At 36.9% G+C, this 22,871-nt stretch overlaps 1 protein-coding gene across 4 annotated transcripts in view; it reads left to right on the top strand.

Moving 5' to 3' along the window:
* The window catches only part of SBNO1 (strawberry notch homolog 1), a 32,791-nt gene extending 9,920 nt beyond the window's left edge, over positions 1-22,871 (top strand). For 2 of the 4 annotated variants that reach the window (XM_075167799.1, XM_075167800.1), the window contains exons 5-33: positions 1,569-1,613; positions 1,993-2,093; positions 3,256-3,352; positions 4,483-4,643; positions 5,434-5,567; positions 5,721-5,811; positions 6,758-6,919; positions 7,204-7,339; positions 7,413-7,518; positions 8,779-8,932; positions 10,163-10,345; positions 10,555-10,652; positions 11,341-11,492; positions 12,079-12,276; positions 12,572-12,742; positions 12,834-13,003; positions 13,920-14,051; positions 15,275-15,410; positions 15,837-15,949; positions 16,050-16,121; positions 16,605-16,704; positions 17,236-17,310; positions 17,557-17,703; positions 17,783-17,877; positions 18,093-18,185; positions 18,632-18,769; positions 19,464-19,540; positions 20,318-20,511; positions 21,455-22,871. In XM_075167799.1, the coding sequence (XP_075023900.1) occupies positions 1,569-1,613; positions 1,993-2,093; positions 3,256-3,352; positions 4,483-4,643; positions 5,434-5,567; positions 5,721-5,811; positions 6,758-6,919; positions 7,204-7,339; positions 7,413-7,518; positions 8,779-8,932; positions 10,163-10,345; positions 10,555-10,652; positions 11,341-11,492; positions 12,079-12,276; positions 12,572-12,742; positions 12,834-13,003; positions 13,920-14,051; positions 15,275-15,410; positions 15,837-15,949; positions 16,050-16,121; positions 16,605-16,704; positions 17,236-17,310; positions 17,557-17,703; positions 17,783-17,877; positions 18,093-18,185; positions 18,632-18,769; positions 19,464-19,540; positions 20,318-20,511; positions 21,455-21,597 (3,674 nt within the window). In that variant the 3' untranslated portion in view covers positions 21,598-22,871. The remainder of the gene's footprint in view (positions 1-1,568; positions 1,614-1,992; positions 2,094-3,255; positions 3,353-4,482; positions 4,644-5,433; positions 5,568-5,720; positions 5,812-6,757; positions 6,920-7,203; positions 7,340-7,412; positions 7,519-8,778; positions 8,933-10,162; positions 10,346-10,554; positions 10,653-11,340; positions 11,493-12,078; positions 12,277-12,571; positions 12,743-12,833; positions 13,004-13,919; positions 14,052-15,274; positions 15,411-15,836; positions 15,950-16,049; positions 16,122-16,604; positions 16,705-17,235; positions 17,311-17,556; positions 17,704-17,782; positions 17,878-18,092; positions 18,186-18,631; positions 18,770-19,463; positions 19,541-20,317; positions 20,512-21,454) is intronic. The other 2 variants (XM_075167801.1, XM_075167802.1) reach the window with 2 other exon arrangements.

Genomic DNA, 22,871 nt, shown 5'->3' with positions numbered 1-22,871 from the left:
CGTGATAAATTCTGTTCTAACTTTAGAATTCAAGGTGAAGTAATACAAAACAACAGGCTTTTAGAAAAATTTAAGCTTTTGATTTACTGTGAGGAATGAGGAAAATGACATTTTTAGAATGCAGCTGGCAAATTGGTAAAATAAATCTACTTCAATTATGTTCATGAATTAAGCTATCTTACTTGAGTCTATATCAGTTTCTGTTCTGCTGTATACTTGCTATGGAACGATGACAAATGAGTACTTTTTTTAGCATTTTCCAAACTAGATTTGTAGTACATGCTAGTGCTCCTATGATAAGGGGTTTCTGTAAAGCATCTCCTGGGAGAGAACATCTCTGTCCGTGTATGTTTCATGGGAGTCATCAGGTCTATTGTGTTCAGAAACTTAAGTCCTAAAAACTTGCTGTTTGTTTCCATGTTACTTCTTAAATGTGGTGTTAACTTAAATGCCACGAGTATTTTATTACCACACTCTAAATCTTCATTTTGTGATTCCTTTCATAATCTTTTCTTGTATGTTATTTCTGATATGTGGTCAGCTCAATATAAGGGAAAACCTGCATGTGTGTGTATTTTTGATTTGTTTCTTTCAAGTTATTCTGGTTTTAGCACGAGGTTAAGATCAGACTAGTTGAGTTTGAAAATATCTCTGTTGCTGCTTTTTCTGAAAGGTACGCAGACTTTTTCTGGATTGCTGTATTTTCGTTGTCTCTGAAATAAGGTTTACTGATTTTTATAGGTGGGGCTGGAAGTAACCTATTTTTTCATATGCAGATAGAGTGCGCAATAAATGAAGCTGTCAGGACTGAAACAAAAAGAAGAATGTGCCTCGTTGTTTCATTGCTTTCTGTTATGGAGTGGTTGACAAAAGTTGAAGTTGAGACACCAGCTGAGGTTGGGATGGGCAGTAAAGGAGTGAAGAAGAGCAGGGGGGGAAGGTTTTATAGGACTGACTTATCCCCTTTGTGCTAAATGAAAACTCACAGAAGTACATAAGTAATAGGTAACATCAATACACAGCTGTTGTAGTGGCACAGCTGCAGAAAGTAGTTCAATCTGTAGCTTCTGTATTAAGTGAAAAGGAGACATGCAACTTCTAGAACCGCATTTCTGATCTTGTGTGCTTGTGTTTCTGGATCCTTCTTCATGCTTATAAAAAAAAGACAAATACTTGTAGAAAATTCAAGGGCAGAGAAGCTCTTGGAAGGAAACATGGTCTTTTCTTACAATTCAGGCAGCAGGAGTTCTAGATTGGAAAACAGTAAAAAGTTAATCTGTGCAAAGTCTTTGAGGAAAACTTTATTCGTTCAATTGTCGTAATCATTTTTTAGGGGCAATTGTGCTAAATTTATGACATGCATTGACCGTCAACATGATGGAAGCTTGACAGCTGCTTTCAATGTTTTACATCTATCCGTGTGTAAATTTTTAGTTCTATACTGAGCCCTGTTGCCAGTTGCTTCCAAGTGTGGCTAAGGACAAGAAAGTTAATAAATCGTCTTCTTGAAGGATCCTGTTATAAACTTCAAACAATTGAGTCCAAACTGTTGACTTCTTGTTTTACAGAAATAATTGTAGTTCCTCCTAAGGTGGTAAATGCCACCAGTCCAGGTAAGTTCATTTCTGTTGAAACACTGGGCTTTCTGGTTTGTTCTTAAACTTCAAAGGCTCACAAGATGGAGTATTTCTAAATACCATGTGTAGATTTGGTGAAGGTCCAAAATACTTTTTTTTTTTTAAATACTGAAACTAATACACAACTGTGTTGGATGTGGTGGTATTGCATGGGAAATTTCTTCAGTCAAAGAAGTAATAGGATTTAACTCCTTGCTCAGAGACTTTTTAATTTGGACAAAAATACTGCGTTCTTGAAGCATCAGTGTGCTACTGGACATCTTAAACTTCTCTTCCAGCTCGTTAATAGAGAAGGATGTTAATTTGAGTCGATGTTTGGAGGGAATTCCTGTAAAACACAACTTTTCTTTTGTAGCCGATCTAAGCAATGGTGCAGTGAAGAAGGAGGCTTCCACAAAAGAGGTAGCAAGAATATGGATAAATGATATTAAAATGAGAAGTTTTTCACCTACCATGGTAAGTAGTACAAATGGTTGATTTGCCAAATGAGTGTATGTTTTATTGGCCACAACCGTCTGTGACTAGTTTCAGTAGTTACTCATATATGCCTTTTGTGTGGTAAAATTATCAAGTGCATCTGTTTGTTCAAAAGGTTGGTTTCTCCACTAGATGAATACTTGGTTAGATGACTAAAACTAACAGCTGTGTAGAGCAGATGACCTATCCAGTAAATGACAATTTCAAGAAATTACTGTCCTTAACAGAACCTCATTGTGTGGACGAAGAAGGGTGTGCTCCAATTAAAGCTGATAAGCATATTTCTTGCTCTGTGTTTTAAGACGTTTTCTTTTAAAATATCCCCATTCATATAACTAGCAACGAGGAAACTAGAAGACACTCTCTAGCATGGCTGACCTTCTAGGCAGTTTGATTTAAGTTGTAAATTGAGTATCATTCAATTTTGTAAATGTAATAAAAATACGTTCTGATGCTGCAAACACTTGAGTTCCAGCATCTTCACTGATAGCTAGAATCAGGCTGAAGTTTGTGATGAACAGTACTCCTTAGTGACTGGCATACAGAAGGATCTTCAGATTACTTTTTTATATTAAACGTTGAATTAGTGATTTTGGACGATCTTTTTATTTGCCATCTAGCGAGTACCTTAAAAATATTCATATATTTACATTGATTGTGATCACAGTGAAAAATGGATAACTGTCAGATTTCAGAGAGTGCTGGATAGAATTGTGACTGTTATAACTATTCCCCGAAGTTGTGAAATTACGTAATGAATGAGAAACTGCAGTACTTGAAAATTAGGTTTTGGCTGTTAACTAGCTGTTTTGTTTTCAGGGCAGTTTTCTTTAAGTCATAGTTTGGATTTAAAATGCTGTAAGTGTTTCCTTTTTAATTCTGCTTATGTGAGTTTGGAGTACTTGAATCTCCTTGCAAAGAAGAGGAAATTCCCTGACTTTGTGTCTTTGAAGGGTTGTTCAGAGTGTAAGAAATCTATGTTTCTGTCTGTAGTTTTCCCAGCTGCTCACCGGTTCATCTAGTACTTGTTTTAAAACATTGAAGTGCAAGTTTGTGCTCATTTCATTTCTCATGTTACTTTCCAGGACATAGAGCATTAATAATGTGCTGTTTGACTAATGCAGGTATTTCTCTATTCTAGAAAGTGCCAGCAGTAAAAGAGGAGGAGGAACCTGAGGAAGAAGATGAAGAAGAAATGGGCCATGCGGAAACTTACGCTGAGTATATGCCAATAAAATGTATGACCTAAAGTTTTGTTGTGTCAAAAGGCTGAAATGTTTTGAGAGCTAATTTGTTTTTTACTCTTCTGTAGTTATTAACACCAAAACACAGATAAGTTGCTATCTGAATCAAGTAAAAAGGACCTGAATTTGTGGTGGGTTTTCCCAGGAAATTTTTCTCTTCTGTAGCACTTGGTTTTGGAGGGTATACAGATTTCCTTAATAGAAAAGGAATTGTTTACTGTATCTTTGAGCAGTACTTGTTTCAGAAATATGATTGATGAACCAAGACCAGGCTTTTTTACCTGTGTTAAGATGCTTTGTGCCTCAGCAGAGGCAGTTTTGTAAAGGGTTTAAGTGGTCACTGCTACATTTAAGAATCTAGTTTGAGTCTTTTGGTGTGAAATTACCCTAAGTACATTCTTCCTGCATTGTTCCTGACTGACTTCTTAGAGCTGTTTTTTAAATAAATTTTAAAAAGTGAATCTTTTACTGCTGTTAATTGCCATCTCCTCTTTTTTCTCCTTTCTCTTCTTTATTTAATCAGTGACAAAAAGCTGTTACTGTGTTTCCTAGGTACATTGCTGACCTGCTGTAAAAGCAAGGCAAAAAATTTTGCATGGGGTTTGTAGCTAAATGGTTAATTTTTATTGTCACTGATGAGATCTGTCAGCAATTAAACCATGTCTGTTCTAAATCTTTTCTCCTCTCATACTGCTTAAAAACAGCACTATATAAATAGTGAGAGGAATGTTGCTTTTGTGATTCTGGCGTCTTGAGGCCGCCTCTGGCCTTTTGGGAAGGCAAGGTTCAGACCAGTTTTTCTCAAACATGTCAAGTACACAAATATTTTAATTTTCTATGAACTGAATTTTATCTAATTTCATAAAAATTGGGGGAGGGTGGTAGAAGAGAAACAAAGTTAAGATTGCAGTTATATAAATTCAGGTTAATGTATTCCTTTGTACGCGATGCAGTTTGTTTAACACTTGGCGTACTGTTGCAATGAAACATAGCTGTTCTTGAGTTCAGCCTTTGCAATGGACAATTGTAATTTGTTTTGGTAAATATAATAACCTGTGCTGCAGCAACAGAACTCTGTATTATGTTTTCATCTTCTCCCTTCCTCCCCCTCCCTTTTCAACCAGTAAAAATTGGTCTACGTCATCCTGACCCAGTAGTGGAAACCAGCTCATTATCCAGTGTAACTCCTCCTGATGTGTGGTACCAGACATCAATATCAGAAGAAACAATTGATAGTGGCTGGTTGTCAGCTTTGCAACTTGAAGCAATCACTTACGCAGCCCAGGTATGCTAGACATTAGTACAGCTTAAAAGCTAACATAGAATTTAAGAAGAAAAACTACTATCATAGTACATAGCACAGCTATGTCAGCTTTACAAGGAGATAAAATAGCAAGAGCTTAAAGGTTTGAGTTGCATTAGAAGGTGGCAGGTGAGCTTCAGTTCAGATAAATGTGAGGTAATACACCTAGGAGTGCTTTGTCTAAACCATAAACTTCCATGATGCTGATCTCAAACTGTCTTAAAACTCAGGAAGGACATCTTAGTCGTTATTTTTATTTCTCTGAAATAACTTAATGGCTGCAGCAGCAGCAGGCTAAGAAAGCCAACACTGTTCGGCATCCTTGGGAGGGGTATAGAGAACAAGACAACAACAACAAAGCAGAACTCAGTGAAACTGATAGGAGATTGGTTTAAAATGGATAGAAGAATACTTCTTTACACAGGCAGTGGATGTCTGGGTCTTTCTGCCACAAAAGGCTGTCAGGGTGCATATCAGCGGGTTAAAAAAAGCAGCCAGTGTGGTAGTAGGCTGGAATTGGACAGATGTGTAGAGCAATTTTACAGCAATTCTAGGTGCTGAGGGAAGAAGAGGGAGAATGGAACACGTAAAGCAGTTAGGCTCATATGCTCTTCCTAAATAAAATCCCCTCTTCCTGCTGTCGGGAGGCTGCTTGGCTGGGTGCACCACTGGTGTCATCCAATAGGATGTTTCTTATGTTTGCTTCTTTCTGATAATCCACAGTGATGTGTTCTGGAGAACGGGTACGAGTTTTTTGTTCTTTCTCCTACAGCAACATGAAACATTCCTGCCCAATGGAGACAGAGCTGGATTCTTGATAGGTGATGGTGCTGGTGTAGGAAAAGGAAGGACCATAGCTGGAATAATCTATGAAAATTACTTGTTAGGCAGAAAAAGAGCAGTCTGGTAAGTGTGTCAGGATTTGTTAGAGCAGACACTGTAGTGACTATAGTACTTAAATTCAGTGTAAAATCTGTCTTCCAACAAATGTTCTAGCAACTGCTTTTTGAACTTCTGCTGTAACTTACGGAATATATATGCTTTGTTTTATATCTTCAGGTTTAGCGTGTCAAATGATCTGAAATACGATGCTGAAAGAGATTTGAGAGATATTGGAGCAAAAAACATATTGGTTCATTCATTAAACAAGGTGTGGAAACTTTTTACTATGTACGGTTGAGGCAAAACTTTAGGTACGCTTGTGTGATAAGTTGTGCACGTTGACTGTTTTAAGAGCAAGAATGTACTAATTTCAATAAATTTGCTGTCTAGGCCTTGTTTGACAGGCCTTAATCTTATGAAGAACCACTTTAAGTTAATCATGTAAATAGGCTCCTTGTAGGATTAAGTCGTAGCATGTGATACTTTTTTAAAAACTTTACTCTTCAAACCACTGCTGACACTACTAGTAGAGTATTTTCTAGAAGTGGAAATACCCTTTAAATCTTCTTAGACTTTGTAGCGTTTGAATTTTTTCCTTTCTATCTCCCAGCGCACATTTTATCTGTAATACATTTGTATGTAATACTTGAATAATAGACTTCCTCAGTAATTTATTAAAGCAGCAGTAGCGTGTGCAGTTATTTTTGGGAGACTGTGCCTCTGCTCAGGATTAGCGACTTGCATAAATTGTGAAGTGTGATTACTGGTTGAATTCACTGAACTTAAAGTTTGTTTTAACTTAGTATATTTGCTTTGTGAAGTCTTAATTTCTAAAATACATCAGAGCTTTAGATTTGTCATTTATGGTAGCAGCTGTAAATACACTTGACCTATTAGCTTTAAGGGATGCATTGAAACGAAAATGTTAATTGTATTTAAGTTAAGGAAACCATGTAGTCAGAGAATGTGGCTGTTAATCTTTTGAGGCCTCACATCTAGTCTTCCTTAAATATATACTTAAGTAGGGCCCTGTATCACCCCTTAACCACATTATCATATGCCAGCTATGCCCTAATCATGATGTAGGGATACAGGTGGTTCAGAATGTACACACCTGAAGTTTAAGACTACCAGAATGCCTTAATCATATGGTAGGTGGGTTTGAGGAGGGCTCTCTTTTAATAATTTCTGTAATTTTTATCTTTTTATTGCAGTTCAAGTATGGGAAAATTTCTTCCAAACATAATGGAAGCGTGAAGAAAGGTGTCATCTTTGCTACCTATTCTTCTCTTATTGGTGAAAGTCAGTCTGGTGGTAAATACAAGACCAGATTAAAGCAGCTTCTTCACTGGTGTGGTGAAGACTTTGATGGAGTTGTATCCTTTATCTGGAGTTCAGCTGATTGTAACCAAATTGCTATCTAAGCTTGTATCTTTAAAGACAATCTTGTAAAGAGCTCAAGTGTTGGTAATTGTGCTCTTAAAGACTTACTAGCTAAATATTTTTCCTAAAGTTTTTAGTGAAAAATATGACTAGTGTCTTTTTGAGTTTACAATTTGCTGCTGTCACCTATTGTAATTATCAGATTTTCTTGTCTTCTGTTTTAGCTCCCCATTCTAAAAATAAGCAGGACAAAGTTTTTTCCTTAATTACAGTTCAGATTGTATTTGATGAGTGTCATAAAGCTAAGAATCTGTGTCCTGTTGGTTCATCAAAACCAACAAAAACAGGTCTGGCTGTATTGGAACTTCAGAATAAACTTCCAAAAGCCAGGGTTGTTTATGCTAGTGCCACAGGTATGTATTATTTGGTTTGCATTAAATGTCTCTGTTTTTACTGGCACTGGTACAGAGTGTGTTCTTCTCCTAGGTGCATCTGAGCCAAGAAATATGGCATATATGAACCGTCTTGGAATATGGGGTGAAGGAACTCCATTTAGGGAATTCAGCGATTTTATTCAGGCTGTTGAAAGAAGGTAATATTTCAAAAAGCTATAGCAAGAATGCATGCGGTTGTGGTTGACTGTGCTTTCTAGTTCCTTTGTCTTCACTCACTCATAGTCCTCTGCAAACTTGTCCTGTCATACTAAGAACTTTCTGACTCTAGTTTCTAAATCTAGGAGAAATGTGATCTATCTTATGTGGTAAAAAATGGGACGTTTCCCTCGCTCACAGAAAACTCAGAGCTTTAGAAGCTTGCTGGGAAAATAGCCCTCTTAAAATGTGGGTGTTATGAAATGAAAATATTTTGCTGCTCATCGTGAAAACACACTGTATGTACTGAGTATGCTCAGTATAGTTGATGTCTCACAATGTGCAGAAGCCCTCTAGTGTTTATGCATTCAGCTTAGGCAGTTTAACAGGAAGAAGTCTTGTTCTTATGCTTTCTGCCATAAGAACCCAGTTCAGAAAAATTATGTATGCTGTTGCAAAGTACTTCGTATTTCAGACTTACTAAAAAAACTATATGTCAGAGGTCAGTAGAAAATGCAACTGCTACATTCTTTGGTAGTTGAGCATCTTAATATATTATGTTTTGCCTACTTAAAAAGAATTTTGAACGCTTCAGAATGCTACAGTAGGGCTTAGTATGCATCTTCTTGCATACCATCTACATGATTCGTGATTTTTCTAGACTGCAAGTGTAGTCTCCACTTCATTACTGAGTATGTATCAATGGAGCAGTAATGAAATTACAGGCCCAAGCTTGTTAGCTTTGCAGTTGACTTCTGTGCTCTCAAAGTATTGCTAAAGGTGGGTTGCTGTTGAAAAGAACTTAAGTTACCTACTAGTTCAATTATTTTCATATCAACATAAATCTGAATAGCTTAATACAGTTTGTAGTCACTATTTTAAATCTTCAGTGGAGTTTATAAAATTGCAATGCAAGATTTTGTTACGTATTTGGATCAACTTCATTATCCAATTACAGTTTGTAAGGTACCGTCTCCCAATGCATGCTAGGTCATTCAGGAAAAAGTAACTATTTGAGTGTTTATGCCTCTTGGGCTACACTTAATACTCATGAGGCAGGGATATAGTTTTATGTGAAGGCTAAATTTCCAGACTCCCTGATTTTATGTGTTTAACCAAACAGTACTAATGATTCTGAAAACATATTCCTTCACACTTGTAAGCATGCTATTTTCTTCTAAAGCACTTAAGGGTTTTTTTTAACAAATCCTTACTCTTGAAAATTCTAATATTGACTTAATTAATTTATTCTTTTATTTTAGAGGTGTTGGTGCCATGGAAATAGTTGCTATGGATATGAAGCTGAGAGGAATGTACATAGCAAGACAGTTGAGTTTTTCAGGTGTAACTTTCAAAATTGATGAAGTTCTGCTTTCACAGGAATATGTTAAAATGTACAATAAATCTGTGAAACTGGTAAGAACGCCTTTTAAATTTGCTTTCTGTATTGGGTTCTGAGAGGTTGAAGTTACTTGGTTTAAGCTTGAATGCTCCTGAAATAGGCTGTTGAGAGACAGGAATGGCATCTTCTTGTCTCATCTTAGTGTAAAGATTTCTCCATTGAAGACTTGGCAAAAGCTGTTAATTATTGTTCTGAGTCATAAAAGCTGCAGTTTTGGGTGCATCTTCCTGTATCTGCCAGATCCACTGCCTTCTAGGACTACTACAGAGACCTTGGTCATTGTTGCCTAAGATAAAGCCGTTCACCTGTTGGTCGTATTTTTGTGCGCCAGTCCTCCCCCTTTAGGCAACTGAGCTGAGAACAAGCTGCAAAACATTAGACAGGCTGCATGCACTTCTTCACTGAAGCGGTATGGTGGAGTGGTGCTTGTAGTTAAACAGTGAGGGTGATAGTTTTAATCGCATGGCAGATCAAATCTAAAGCATCAAAGCTGTGGTTCTCTTTAATGTTTCCTTTATTCACCCACTGGTTATCTTTTTCATTGTTCTTAATTCTTTTGTCCATATGCTAAGCTGAGTGTCTTTTTCCTGAGTGTACATTCTGCTTGCACATTACCAGTGGTGTATTAGATAAAAATAATTACTCCTTGGACATAGATTAAAATGAGCAGGGTCTTTACCTGCTTAAGAGGTGCTTAAGCATGACTCGGTATTCATGTTGTATAGCTACAATAATTAAAAATTATTTTTGACAGGTGTATAATATCAACTTTAAAACAACACTTTACTTTATGAATGTTGTTTAAAGGAATCACTAAACTTGTGTCCAAAGCTTACTTTACTTAATCTGGAAACAATTGCTATAACAAAGTGTTGTAGAAAAGAAGGCAGTGGGGTTTTTCTCTTCTTGGGATCTTGCTTTATACTTAAGTATGGGCAGTGCTCTTTGCTTTCTTAACCTGACTGTATTGATGGAGAAACTAGGTAATTAGAAAATACTGTGTATGTTTGCATTGGTAGTAATGTAAATGTATCTGCTTTTCATTACGAGAGTAATTATCTTCTGAATTTAGTAAGCCAATTTTCTTTTTTTGTGAGCTTTGTTTGATGTATGAGTTTCCTTGACTTGCAGTCCCATAGTACTGTAACTTTAAACTTCTCTTCTGTCTTTATTTGGATGTTAAACAATGTACCTGTGTAGCCTTGAAATGTGACGTGTAAAGCAATTAACATTTTCTTCTTCAGTGGGTCAGTGCTAGAGAGAGATTTCAACAAGCGGCCGATCTTATCGACGCAGAACAACGAATGAAAAAGTCTATGTGGGGTCAGTTTTGGTCAGCTCATCAGAGGTTTTTCAAGTACCTTTGCATAGCATCTAAAGTGAAGAGGGTGGTGCAGCTAGCTCGGGAAGAAATCAAGAATGGGAAAGTAAGTTGATCAAGACCTATTTTTAAATATCTGTGTTAAATGTAAAGCTATTAGGGTTTTTTGTTTACAACACAAGAGTTTCTCAGACGTAGTAGCATGCTTTTGTACTTCATGGTATTGAAACTATTTAATGAGCAGAAATTCAGGCAAAAATAAACTTGCAAGACAGTTTTCTTAGTGACAATGCCTTGTATTCATTTGTCCTTTAGTGTGTTGTTATTGGCCTGCAGTCAACAGGAGAAGCAAGAACATTAGAAGCTTTGGAGGAAGGTGGTGGTGAACTGAATGACTTTGTTTCTACAGCAAAGTAAGATTGAAGTTTTGTTAGAACTGTCCATCATAAAACTAACCTTAATCCAGCTTAGTGTGCGTAGTAATTTGTCCTTTCATGTGTAAAACGTGCGTCACTGCACAGAAAGTTGGGTATCCTGTAGTACCGATGTTCTTTACTTAAGCTGCGTGTACATAAAATCTGACAGTATTGCTCAAGTGAACCATCGGTGAGTTCCTAGTTCTACTGACACTCTGAAATTATGTTTTCAGGTGTGAACAGCTGGTACTGTTCTACTCAAAAGGGGAGGAAGGGAAGACTTGCCAAATGTACACTGCATTTATACCAAAGCAAGTTACAGTCATGAGTTCCCTCTTTTATCAGATGGGCCAGATCCAATCCTGAGACTACCTTGCTGAAGATCTTAATTTATTAAGTTAATCTGTCATTTAAACTTCGGGCAATAAGAAAATGGCAGTAGCATTACCACTTGATCCAAAACCAAATTTAACGAGTTATAAGTAACAGTTCTGTAAAATAAATGTTTCCTGCTTTTAAGAAGGTGACAAATACAGTAATATGGGTGATAATTATACAGAATGCTTGTGTAATAGCATTCACAAGGAATAATTCTTCAGAGAAGTCAAGCAAGCTGTTAAAATGTTACAGGTTTGTATTTTAAATAAATGCAAATTCGACTGAAAAACCCTTTTTTCTTAAACAGAGGAGTATTCCAGTCTCTTATTGAAAAGCACTTTCCAGCTCCTGACAGGAAGAAGCTGTTTAGCTTGTTGGGAATTGACTTGACTGCTCAAAGTAATAACAATTCACCCAGAGACAGCCCTTGCAAGGAGAACAAAATAAAGAAACGGAAAGGTAATGCTTAAGTTCTTACACTAATGCCATAGTGAAAATGGCAATTTTGGAGCTGCCCAAGAGTGAACTCTGGAAAAAATACAGGAATGTAAACATCAGTCCAGTCATTCATGAAAGAGCATGTATTACAAGTCTAAGACTTTTGTTAGAAATTTCCATTAATAGATTTTAAAACTGCTGCTGAAGCAATATAACCTGTCAATTCTGGTTACTTCTTTGCTCAAAATTGGGTTGATCTAGTATGGGACTGTATCCCAAAATGCCTTGCACATGTCAGACCACTTCCTGATGCAGTCAAGCAAATAATTGCTTTCTTTTTTTGAGGCTCAGTAAAGAGAAGCCTAATGCCACCCCCCTTCCCAAACTGAATATTCTTACCGAAAAATAGGTGATCATGAAAAAAACTTGGGAGAGAGGTCTTACTTAAAACTTAAATAAGATTCTTTTAAACAGTTCTATTTTTAGAAGTTGAATATTTTTCTAGTTTGTATGCAGTGGTGGTAAAATAAACCTCAAAAGTTAGACTACAAGGTCTAAACTAATATTTTTTTGTTTTCTTCTGGGGTGATGGTGGTGATGGAATTAGGTGAAGAAATAAGCAGAGAAGCCAAAAAAGCTCGCAAAACAGGTGGCCTTGCAGGTAGCAGCTCTGATGAGAGTGAAAGTGAGTCTGATGCTTCAGACAATGAAGAAAGTGACAATGAGAGCTCCAGATTTTTGAGTTCTGGAGACGATGACGACTTCAACCCATTCAGAGATGAATCCAGTGAAGATGATGAGGATGGTAAGACAGTTTAAGTGTTTCATCAAGCAAGTAGCTGTACTTGCAGATAGTAAGCATAAAGTCTTTCCTAACCATTTCAATGAGCCAAAAATAAGAGTGTTTGATAAGCATGTAGTTTAATGAGACTGGAACTAGTATTAGAATGTTGATTTGCATCTTCTTTAAGTAGATTTTACACACTAGAGTTTAGACTTTGTAAGTCACCTTTTGTAATGAGTATGTAGTTTTTCAATGGAAAGGATGGCTTTTTAGTACATGCTCGAAACTTTTTGAAAATAACTTTATTTAACTTCAGATCCCTGGTTGATTAGAAAAGAGCATAAAAAAAATAAAGAGAAGAAAAAGAAGAAAAGTATAGACCCAGATTCTATTCAAAGTGCCTTACTAGCTTCTGGTCTTGGATCAAAACGACCTAGCTGTTTTTCTTCCACTGTTGGTACCACCACTTCTAGTACCAACACATCAGGTAAGAATAAGTTTCTTCTGCATTGATTCACTTTCTTAGCAATTAGGCAGTGAAATTCTAAATCTTAAAGAGTCTCTCTCTTAAATTTCAGCAAACAGTAACACAAACAGCAGCTTTGTAACAAGTCAGGATGCTGTTGAAAGGGCCCAACAAATGAAGAAAGAATTGCTTGATAAACTGGAAAAGCTGGCTGAAGATCTTCCACCTAATACACTGGATGAGCTTATAGATGAACTGGGTGGTCCTGAAAATGTAGCAGAGGTAGGCTGGTGTTCACAGTAAGAGAAAACTGATGGTTTTTTCTACTGCAGCCTTACAGCCTTTACTACAGCCTACATTATCTGGCTGCAGTAAATCAGTGTTGTCATTCTTCAAGGTTGCATGTGACCTAAGTATCTATTAAAGAGAACTTGTTTAGCAGTTTTAGAGAGTAATCTCACCAGGATAAGAGTATAGGTTACTTTTGCTGAATGCCTCTGAATTAAAAAGAAACTTGAAGATTGTATTAGAATACAGAGAAGAGCTCTGAATGGGTGGATAGGTTATATCTGAGACTGATAGTTTCTTGTTGGGTAAATCATACTTGTTTCTCTTTTGCTTTATAGTGGTATATTTCTCTAACTAGCTGTAGTCAATTTGAAGCTGGTATATATAAAACAGAAAGCAGCTTTAGTTCATTTTCCTAGGCAATGAAGATTAAGAACCTGTATAATAAAACTGCGTTAGTGAAAAGCCTGATGATTTATTGTCTCTTTTTCTCAATAACTTTAGAAACACGTCTTTAGTAAGCTACCTGTCTCTGTCAAGTAGAAACGTCATTGTGATTTAAAAGACCCTGTTAAAATCGGTGACAATCTCAGCTGTCAGTTTATTTTCCTAGTACTCTTGGTAAATCCTTTATGGACAGCGGTATAATACTATGTCATTTCTACAGAGATATGCTTTGTTACGCTTTTGATTCTCTGAGTTGCCTATAAATAAACGTTCCACATAGCAGATAATGGCATCAACCAAAAAATAATCCAGGTTCTCTAATGTAGTTTTGCATTTGGGAGTAAATTACTGAATCTATTTTAAGGTTGGTGTATGAATAAATAGCATCATTGCTTGAAGTTTTTGGTTGTGTAATAATTTTGGTATTGCTATAATGAGCTTGTATTCCCTTTTATTTTTAAAGATGACAGGCCGGAAAGGGAGAGTTGTAAGCAATGATGATGGCAGCATATCTTATGAGTCAAGATCTGAACTTGATGTGCCCGTTGAAATTCTGAACATCACGGAAAAGCAGAGGTTCATGGATGGAGATAAGGTAGTCCTTAAAGAGATACAATTTAGAAAAACTTGCCAGATGCCGTAGTAACATTGACTGATTAAGTTATTCAAGTTGTGGCTCTACCATTATCCCACAGTGACTTTTCAGGAACTGTAAGTAAGTACTAGTTACAAAGCATTTTCTGTTCACTGCTGTGTGTTTTGTTTTTCAAACCAGTATGTTCAGTAGTCCTGTCTAATATGTGGCTGCAGCATGCTTTAAAGGTCAGGCTGTAGTTTGGGTGGCCACTGAGGCCTGTGCTTAAAAGGTATGTACAGGCATGCCAGACTGAAAGCTAGCGCCTTTAAGCCGGCCTTGTAAAACAGCAAATGTTTAAAAGGCAGATAAACAGTCCACATCTTTGATTCCTTTATTGGATTACTGTGTACCTCTGCTTCCAAGAGGAAATAATGAAATAGAAAAATGGGGAAAACTACTGACTGACTTGGTCTGAGAGGGGGAAAAAAAACTTGCAGTGAGGGGCAGAAGGGAAAAGGTGGAGGTTGTCTACCTTAACAAGGATTGAGAAGTAATGCTGGGAAGAGTGATACCTTTTGTCCTTTACATTGCACTCTGAAAGAAAATACTGACTGGAATAATGGTAGAATTGAAGCTGATAAAAGAAGGAGAAAAAAAAAAAATTTCCTGAGGGACATCCTACCACAAGAGGGCAAATCAAGTAAATGTAGCTGTTGTGTGGAACTTCTGTGGCCTGCTGTTACACTTCAGGGTAAATACTCATGTTCCTGTAAGTGACTTGTGCACAGTCAAAACATTTACATTCTTTCAAGGCAAATGCATTCAGATACAGTATTAGCAGCAACTTTTTGTCTTCTCTGTATTGCTTGCTGCCAGAGCAAGTCGTCTTGTGTCACTCCACTTTTCTTTCTGAAGTGCAGGCCAATGTCAGAGAAACCTGCCCTTTAGAATGGCAAGGCTGCAACTTGCTGCCTTTCTTCATTTGCACACAAAGGTGTTGCTGAAAAGTAAAGCAAAAACCACTCCTTTCACTCAAAAAAAAACTTGTTAGCATTTCTAACTGATAAAGAGAACCGTACTTTTTCTCCCCTCCCCGCCCTTGTGATAGGAAGACCAAATAACACTGAAACCATTCCACACCCATGTTAGTAATAATTGTAAAATTAAGTTTTTTTGGAAACTGAAAACTGAAGCTTGATCTTGGATTTATTGCTAACTAACAACTCCTTTCTTAATAAAAGAACATTGCCATAATTTCGGAGGCTGCCAGCTCTGGTATATCGTTGCAAGCAGACCGTAGAGCTAAGAATCAGAGACGGAGAGTTCACATGACTCTGGAGTTGCCGTGGAGTGCGGATAGAGCAATACAGCAGTTTGGTAAATAACTTTTTCTGTATCCTTCCCCTAGCATACTCAGTAATACTAACCGAATTTACTGCTAATTCGTGGGAAATAAGATTGACTAAGCAACCTCTTAAGGACCCTTCCAGTCTCCTTACCCGTGAACAGAATCAGCTTTATCTATAGTCATAGCTAATAGTCTTGAAAGTTTTGAAAGAAACCTGGCAAACAAACTTACACTGCAGCTTAGGGTTTTTTTCATGTATCAAGTGGCTTTATGGAAGTTGCCACAACTCCAGAGCGTTTGTGTCCTACCTTCTATTGGCTGTATTACATTAGAAACTAATTTTCAGCAGGATTAAGTTCTAGCTTTTTTCTTTACTCTTCACAATTCACAGTTTATTAGAAATGTTCAATGAAGTGGAACGTATTTAACCTATGTGCTTCTACTTAATTATCCAGGAAGAACTCATAGATCCAACCAAGTGACTGCTCCGGAGTACGTGTTCCTAATTTCTGAATTGGCAGGAGAACAAAGATTTGCATCTATAGTTGCAAAAAGACTGGAGAGCTTGGTAAGATTGTTTCAAGAAATCTGATCGCTCATTTGAGAAAATACAGCTTAGATTTATTTTTCTTAAAATTTGATTTAATTACAAAGGTGTGTCTTAACAGGGAGCCCTTACCCATGGTGACAGACGGGCTACAGAAACTCGAGACCTCAGCAGATTCAATTTTGACAACAAGGTGACAGTTCTGTTTCTGTTTGAAAGCTCATGCTGTGGTGCTTATTCCACAAATGACCTGTTGAGAAAGGATTTCTTCGATCTACTGTGAAGTGTTTTACTTCTAACTGTATTACTTTCTGATAGGAGGCTTCTTTCTCAGGTAGCCAGAAAACATTCTTAATTCTGTTTGCAGAGCCATGTGGAACACAAATATGTGTGTAAATTACTTTCTGCATTTGCTAACAATCCAAGTCCTAAGTAAATGGTATGTGTCCTTTCAGTCACAACTGAGAGATTAATTCGGCAATTCTAATTAGAAATTAAGACTGGGCTGTTTATATAGTGTAGTTTATAATTGAAAAGCTAATAACCGGTTCCCTTTATTATTGTAGTGAAAAACGTTTTATTGTGAGTTACAAATGCTTGTTAAACCATGTGTGCTTGGGGCTGAGGCACAAAGGCTGGATCACGTTGTTAGAGCAGCTTTCTCTTTCTTATGCAGTATGGCAGAAATGCTTTAGAGATTGTTATGAAATCCATTGTGAACTTAGACTCCCCGATGGTCTCGCCTCCTCCTGATTTTCCTGGAGACTTCTTCAAAGGTAAGTATAATTCATTGGATGAAGCTACCTTTTGATCATTCTCCAGTATGCAGAAAATGCAAATAGTTTTAGAGCTAGAAAACACTGTTACTATTTAAACCGATCAGCTGGCCCAGATAGGCTCTCACTGGATGCTATTCCTATGCATGTTGCTTGAACGTTGGAAGTTCACGTATGAAATAAGATATGTGAGCTCTCTCAATATAAGGCATGTTCTATATCTGTTTGGCCAAAGTATTACATACAGTTCTTTAGCTTTATTTTCCTGTTATATGGTGCAATATCTTGTTCTCCTGTGGGCTCATGTATAGTGCTATTAGTGGTTTTCCCTGCCTGTGCTTCCTGGAAGGACAGAAGGCAACGTTCTGTCTTGGTTATTGATGTATTAGGTAGAAATTGCAAGTAATGTATTTGAGGGGTGTCGGAAGGTTTGGAATTGGCTCCTGAAACAAGATTGCTAAACAAGCTGTTACTTTGTTGGTTTGTTTTTAGATGGCAAAGCAGCTATGATTTAACTTCTTTTTTTCCTAGATGTTCGTCAGGGATTGATTGGCGTAGGCTTGATAAATGTAGAAGACAGATCTGGAATACTAACGCTTGATAAAGGTATTTGTGTGTTTAGTGTATCTTTAGAATGTCACTAGGAATATCATATATCATGATAGTGGATTCCTAGCAACAGAACTGAAGTTGTAACTATGACTTTTTTTGAGAACTTCAGAATGTTTTCCTCATTCTGAAGGAATGGATTTAAGCAGTCTTTTTGAGACTCTTCAAATACTGATTGAGAGCTTGTTGTCATCAAACTTAATCTTTGACATAATACGTGTATTTCTTTATTCTTTTTTTAAGATTATAACAATATAGGGAAATTTCTGAATAGAATTCTTGGTATGGAAGTACATCAGCAGAATGCTTTATTCCAGTACTTTTCTGACACGTTAAATGCAGTTATTCAAAATGCTAAAAAGAATGGAAGATACGATATGGGCATCTTAGGTGAGTAAATCAATTTCTCAGTACTCTTGTACTTAAGTAAGAAGAGAGAAACGGAATAACTCTATCCTTTCCTTTTAAGATTTGGGCTCTGGGGATGAGAAAGTAAGGAAGGCAGACGTTAAGAAGTTTTTAACTCCCGGATATTCTACCTCTGGACATGTAGAACTATACACAGTAAGTTAATTCTGTATCATCTTTGTATGAACTAATAAAACTTGCTTGTTGATAAGTTTTTTTTTAAAAACGTGGCAATAAGCTAAGCATATGCTGAGTGAGAGGAGGTTCCAGGCCTTTCACTGGGCAATATTTGGTTCTATGGTTCTTTAGTTCCTATGTTTGTAACTGTTCTAAAGCCTGTTCCAAAATACCCCTGCATGGCTGTCTTCTAGATCAGTGTAGAGAGAGGAATGTCTTGGGATGAAGCAACTAAGATCTGGGCAGAACAGACGGGTCCAGATGATGGATTTTATTTATCGCTACAGGTAAGATTCTTTGTCTCTTGGATTATGTTCAGAGAAGTTTTTGGGGGGCTAACCAAATACGCTGTCTCCTCTGAAAAATTTACTGTTCAGTTTTGCAGAATGCTTTCAATCTTACATTAAAATTCATGTTAATTTTGCTTCCAATGCTCAGTATGAAGCACTCCTTTTTAGCTGCCTAGGATATTTTCTGATAGGAATGTGAACACAAATTAGCTCTTATTTAAACCTGCATCAAGAAACCAGATGCTTTCACTGTAGGGAAAAGTTGTGAGGTTAATGTAGATTAGTGGTCCTGTCTTCTAAAGGTATCCCTAGTATTACTGGTTGTCTTATTGCACATACACACGCACTATTACTCTGTAAAGAACACAGTATGGAATCACTTAAGGTAGATACTGTCAGCATGTTTAAACTTATGAAGTTTTTGGTTTGTCTTTCTTTTCCAGATAAGAAATAACAAGAAAACCGCTATTCTAGTAAAAGAAGTGAATCCTAAAAAGAAGCTTTTTTTAGTGTACAGACCAAATACTGGGAAACAACTCAAACTAGAAACCTGTGCAGACCTGAAAAAGAAATATAAGAAGGTAACAATTAAAATTATGCTAGTTTTAAACTTCAAAAAAATTGAAAAGAAATATAAGGACTTTCTTTTTCTGGTATGTGTGTGTAATTCTGGCAAGTAAAAAACGGCTTATTTTTCCAGAGCAGAGCTTGTATTTGGGTCTTTTTAAGCGGGCCTACATGGTTTCTGCATTCCTATATCTAAAGCTTTCTGAATATAAATAATTTGTAGTGTGGTAATATAAAACGACAGTTTTTTAGGGTCTAGCAAGGGAAAGTCTTGCTTCTGTGTAGGGTGTACAAACATGTACATAGCTGCTTATTTAAGAACAGTGTATTCTAAGCAATGATTCTGAAGCTTCAGCTGTTTGCTGATGACATTTTAAATACTGTAATGGATTACTTTGTTTAAAGGCTGGTAAGATATCTAACACTTAAACAATTTTAGTGTTGAGTTTGTAAAAACTTGAGGAAACTCTGAGAATCAGGTTAATTATTGGAAAAGCTCTGAGATTCTGCTATGTTCAAGCATTTTGCTCATCCTTTGACATGGCATTTCCATCAAATAGCCTGAAATTACAGGATAACGTACCTCTCTTCACCATCAGGATGTTGGTGCTCCCTCTTTTCTCATAGTAATGACCAAATTGCTTTTGTTCTATGCAAGTCTTGATGTGTTTTACTTTATTATTATTCCCTCTTTGAATGTTTTTCCAGGTACCTTCTGAAGATGCTCTGCCACACTGGTTAGAGCAGTACAATTCTTCTGCAGATACCTGCACCCATGCTTATTGGTTAGTATTTGTATGCACGTAGATGCTTTAACTTAAACTGTTTACCTAAACTGGTTTATCACTACTCTGTTCTTCTGTTACTCATGTGAAATCTTGTGTTTCTTGCTTAAGAAAAATTGTCCTATGATCAGTCAAATGACCCTACCTTTAAGTGGAAACATGAAGCTTTGCACTTGCCCTTAAAGTCCTAATATATTAGATGTATAATGTATAAATTGCACTCCAGTAGAAGTATAATGACCCAGAAGTAGCTTGTGCTTTGTGTCTTGATCTGGTCTATTATTGTCGTAGGATAGTTCAAATGTTATTTGGGGGGGAAAGTATTTATACGTAGAGATGAGATGGATGTCAGAAATGGCTTGTTCATGTGCTACCTCTTCTAACAGTATGTCTCTGACCTCAGCAGCTGACATCTTAATTCCTGAGGAACAGCATAACTGGTAGAGTTTCACATTAATATTGCAGCTTCTGAAATATACTGATGAGATACCAGTTTCATCTGTAACAGTTTCAGGTTCTTGGGTGATCTAAATGAGTGATATCTTTGGCTTAAAGCTCTGTCCGTACATTTTGAAGATCTGGTCCTAAATAGGCCAACACTTCTCAAAGCTTTACCATTAAAGGCATGCTGTGGATAAAATATCTTCCCCTTACTGTGTACTTGCAGCCCTTGCTCAACTCTGAATACGTTAGATAACTTCAAGTCTCATTTTAATTGAATTGGATACTTTTTGTTTGCAGAATTCTTCTGAAAGCTTGTTTTTCTCTCTGCTGCAGGAGAGGCAACTGTAAGAAGGCAGGCTTGGGATTAATTTGTGAAGTGGGACTCCGCTGTCGAACTTACTATGTCTTGTGTGGTTCAGTATTGAGTGTCTGGACAAAAGTAGAAGGCGTTCTAGCCTCTGTGAGTGGTACAAATGTGAAAATGCAAATAGTTCGTCTAAGAACAGAAGATGGGCAGAGGATCGTAGGTAAGTGGCTTGTCTGCTCCTATATTTCTGTCTTGGAGTAGAAGGTAGTTGTAACTTACAAGTCACGCCGTGTTGAGAGTCACGTAGGAGACTTTATAAAGATGCTTACAAGAGAAAAGGCTTGTCAGTGTGTATGTTAGGGAGAGGCAGAAGTACAACTGTGGAAATCTGTATTTGTAGTACAAATGCTGTTTTGAATCAGGTTAAAGAAGGAAGACATTTTTTTTCAGCCAGGTTTTGGAACACTTATTCTCTCAGTTCTTTTGATTTACTAGGAACAAAAAAGTCATATTCAGCCTGTTTCAGCCAACCTACCTTTGAAACCATAAGGGCTCCACTTTTTTCCCCACTTCTGGCAAAGAATAAGCCCTTGAAATGCTTGTTTTCATGGCTTTTGAGCTGCTGAAAGCCACATGTAATCAATAATTTAGAATGACTTCAAGATGATTGTCATTTCTTGTTGCTAAACCTCTTAGCGAAGCCCTCATAGCAGGTACTTCAGAGGCTGAAATCTCCTTTTTTTTTTTTTAATTGTGGACTTCCTGTGGATGTGTGATATCATGGCAGCTTCTATTCCAGTAACGGTTTTCCAAGATGTTGAAACTAAGTTTTTCATGTTTAAACTTTCATGGTGGTGTAACTTCTGTGAGATGAGAAAAGCAAAAGTAGCTGACTTCTCGTTTTATGTGGCAGTGGGTAACATAAGAATAAAATTTGTCTTCAGGGGCAAAATGGCAACTTCTTTGTACTGCCTCATGAGCTAAAGGGATCTAGTGAAGATAAACCTCTTACTGAGAAGCAGAACTTGTAGCTGTGCTTGATTAGACTTGACATTGGAAATCTTGACTGTTGCATAAGTTAAATGGTGGAATCACCAGCCTGGGGTTTTAATGAACAAATCGTTTGCATGCTTATGAAACAATTGATCTGTTGCTGTTTTCAGGTTTGATCATTCCTGCAAATTGTGTATCGCCCCTTGTAAACCTCCTGTCAACGTCAGACCAGTCTCAACAGCTTGCAGTACAACAGCAGCAGATATGGCAGCAGCATCACCCGCAAAGCATCACCAATTTCAACAATGCATAAGAGGACAAACTGCAGGTGTTGACTTTGGTGTTTGAGGAAAAGGCTGTAAAAGCATATCACTTGCATAAAAATCAGGGACAGATTCCAAAGAAATATAACTTTTTCAGTTCAGTTGTGTGCTCTCAAATACTTTGGGAATAAAGAGATCTAAAAAGGTTGGTAGAACTGAAAGCCAGCAGTTGTTTATGGTAGTGCATCTGTCTTTCCTTATGCTCTCTGTAGTGCTTCCTGTTTGCTTTTACTTTTGGCCTTTTGAGCTACAAACCACAATTTGTTTGAAAATGCTTGAAAATCCCCAAGCAGGCTTTATTTTTATCTTGTCATACAGTGCTCAGGGTTTAACGCAGTGCATCAATGCCATTGCTGTGGGAGATATCCTTGAATGCATGTATTGAGTATATATATAGAAAATATATATTGGGTTTTTCTCTTCAATTTATGAGTTTATAAAAGCATGAAACCTAGAGGTTGCACATCATGCATTCAGGTTCCTTCCCAGTTTCTGTTTGACAGTGCATGTCTTTGGAAACGGGCATGGACAGGATAAACACAAGGCAGGAATTCAGAGAGAAACACAATCTTAGTTGTACAGCATTGGTTATTGCATTTTTATAGTGTTTATACCCAGGTGTTGCATTTTTTCTGGTTCTCTCCTGGGGCTTATATATTTGAGTCTACAACATGTTCTTTTTGTGATAAACATCTTAAATTAAAATTAGTTCATTTTTAATGTATTAATGGTATTCCTAATGTGTACTGCAAAGATGGCTGGATGCCTATTTTCCTTAAATTGAAGCATTTCCTTAATCCGAGGTGGTTATGGAAACTTAAGTGCAAATTCACTTCCATCTCGCATACAATCTTATATTTTTTACTTCATTAATGTAATTTAATTTGTCACTTGTAAGATGAAACCTTACTTGAGCTGTAAATTAGAGAATGGGAAACACTTGAGGGTTCCGCTGTATGTGCTGTTTCTGTTACCCAGTAACTTGAATACTGTTTAATATGTTGTAAGACATTGTAGAGTTTATCTGGAGCTGTTTAAAAGAAATTGTAATGTACAAATGTGAATAGTCACTTATCTATAATATGGGTAAGTTTTGTTTTGCCTATAATAGTAGATGTTTATAAGAAAGTGAAGGACAATGTTTGTCATTTCTTGCTTGCACAGGTTGCACTATTGAAAAATTGAGATTGTATAAACCTGTCCAAAAAAACTACAAGATAATGATCTTGTAGATGTCAAATAAAAGTTATTGTACTAACAAGAA

This window comes from Calonectris borealis, chromosome 18 (assembly GCF_964195595.1).
Source record: "Calonectris borealis chromosome 18, bCalBor7.hap1.2, whole genome shotgun sequence".
In the NCBI taxonomy this organism is placed as follows: Eukaryota; Metazoa; Chordata; class Aves; order Procellariiformes; family Procellariidae; genus Calonectris; species Calonectris borealis.
This window is presented reverse-complemented; position numbering and strand designations above follow the sequence as displayed.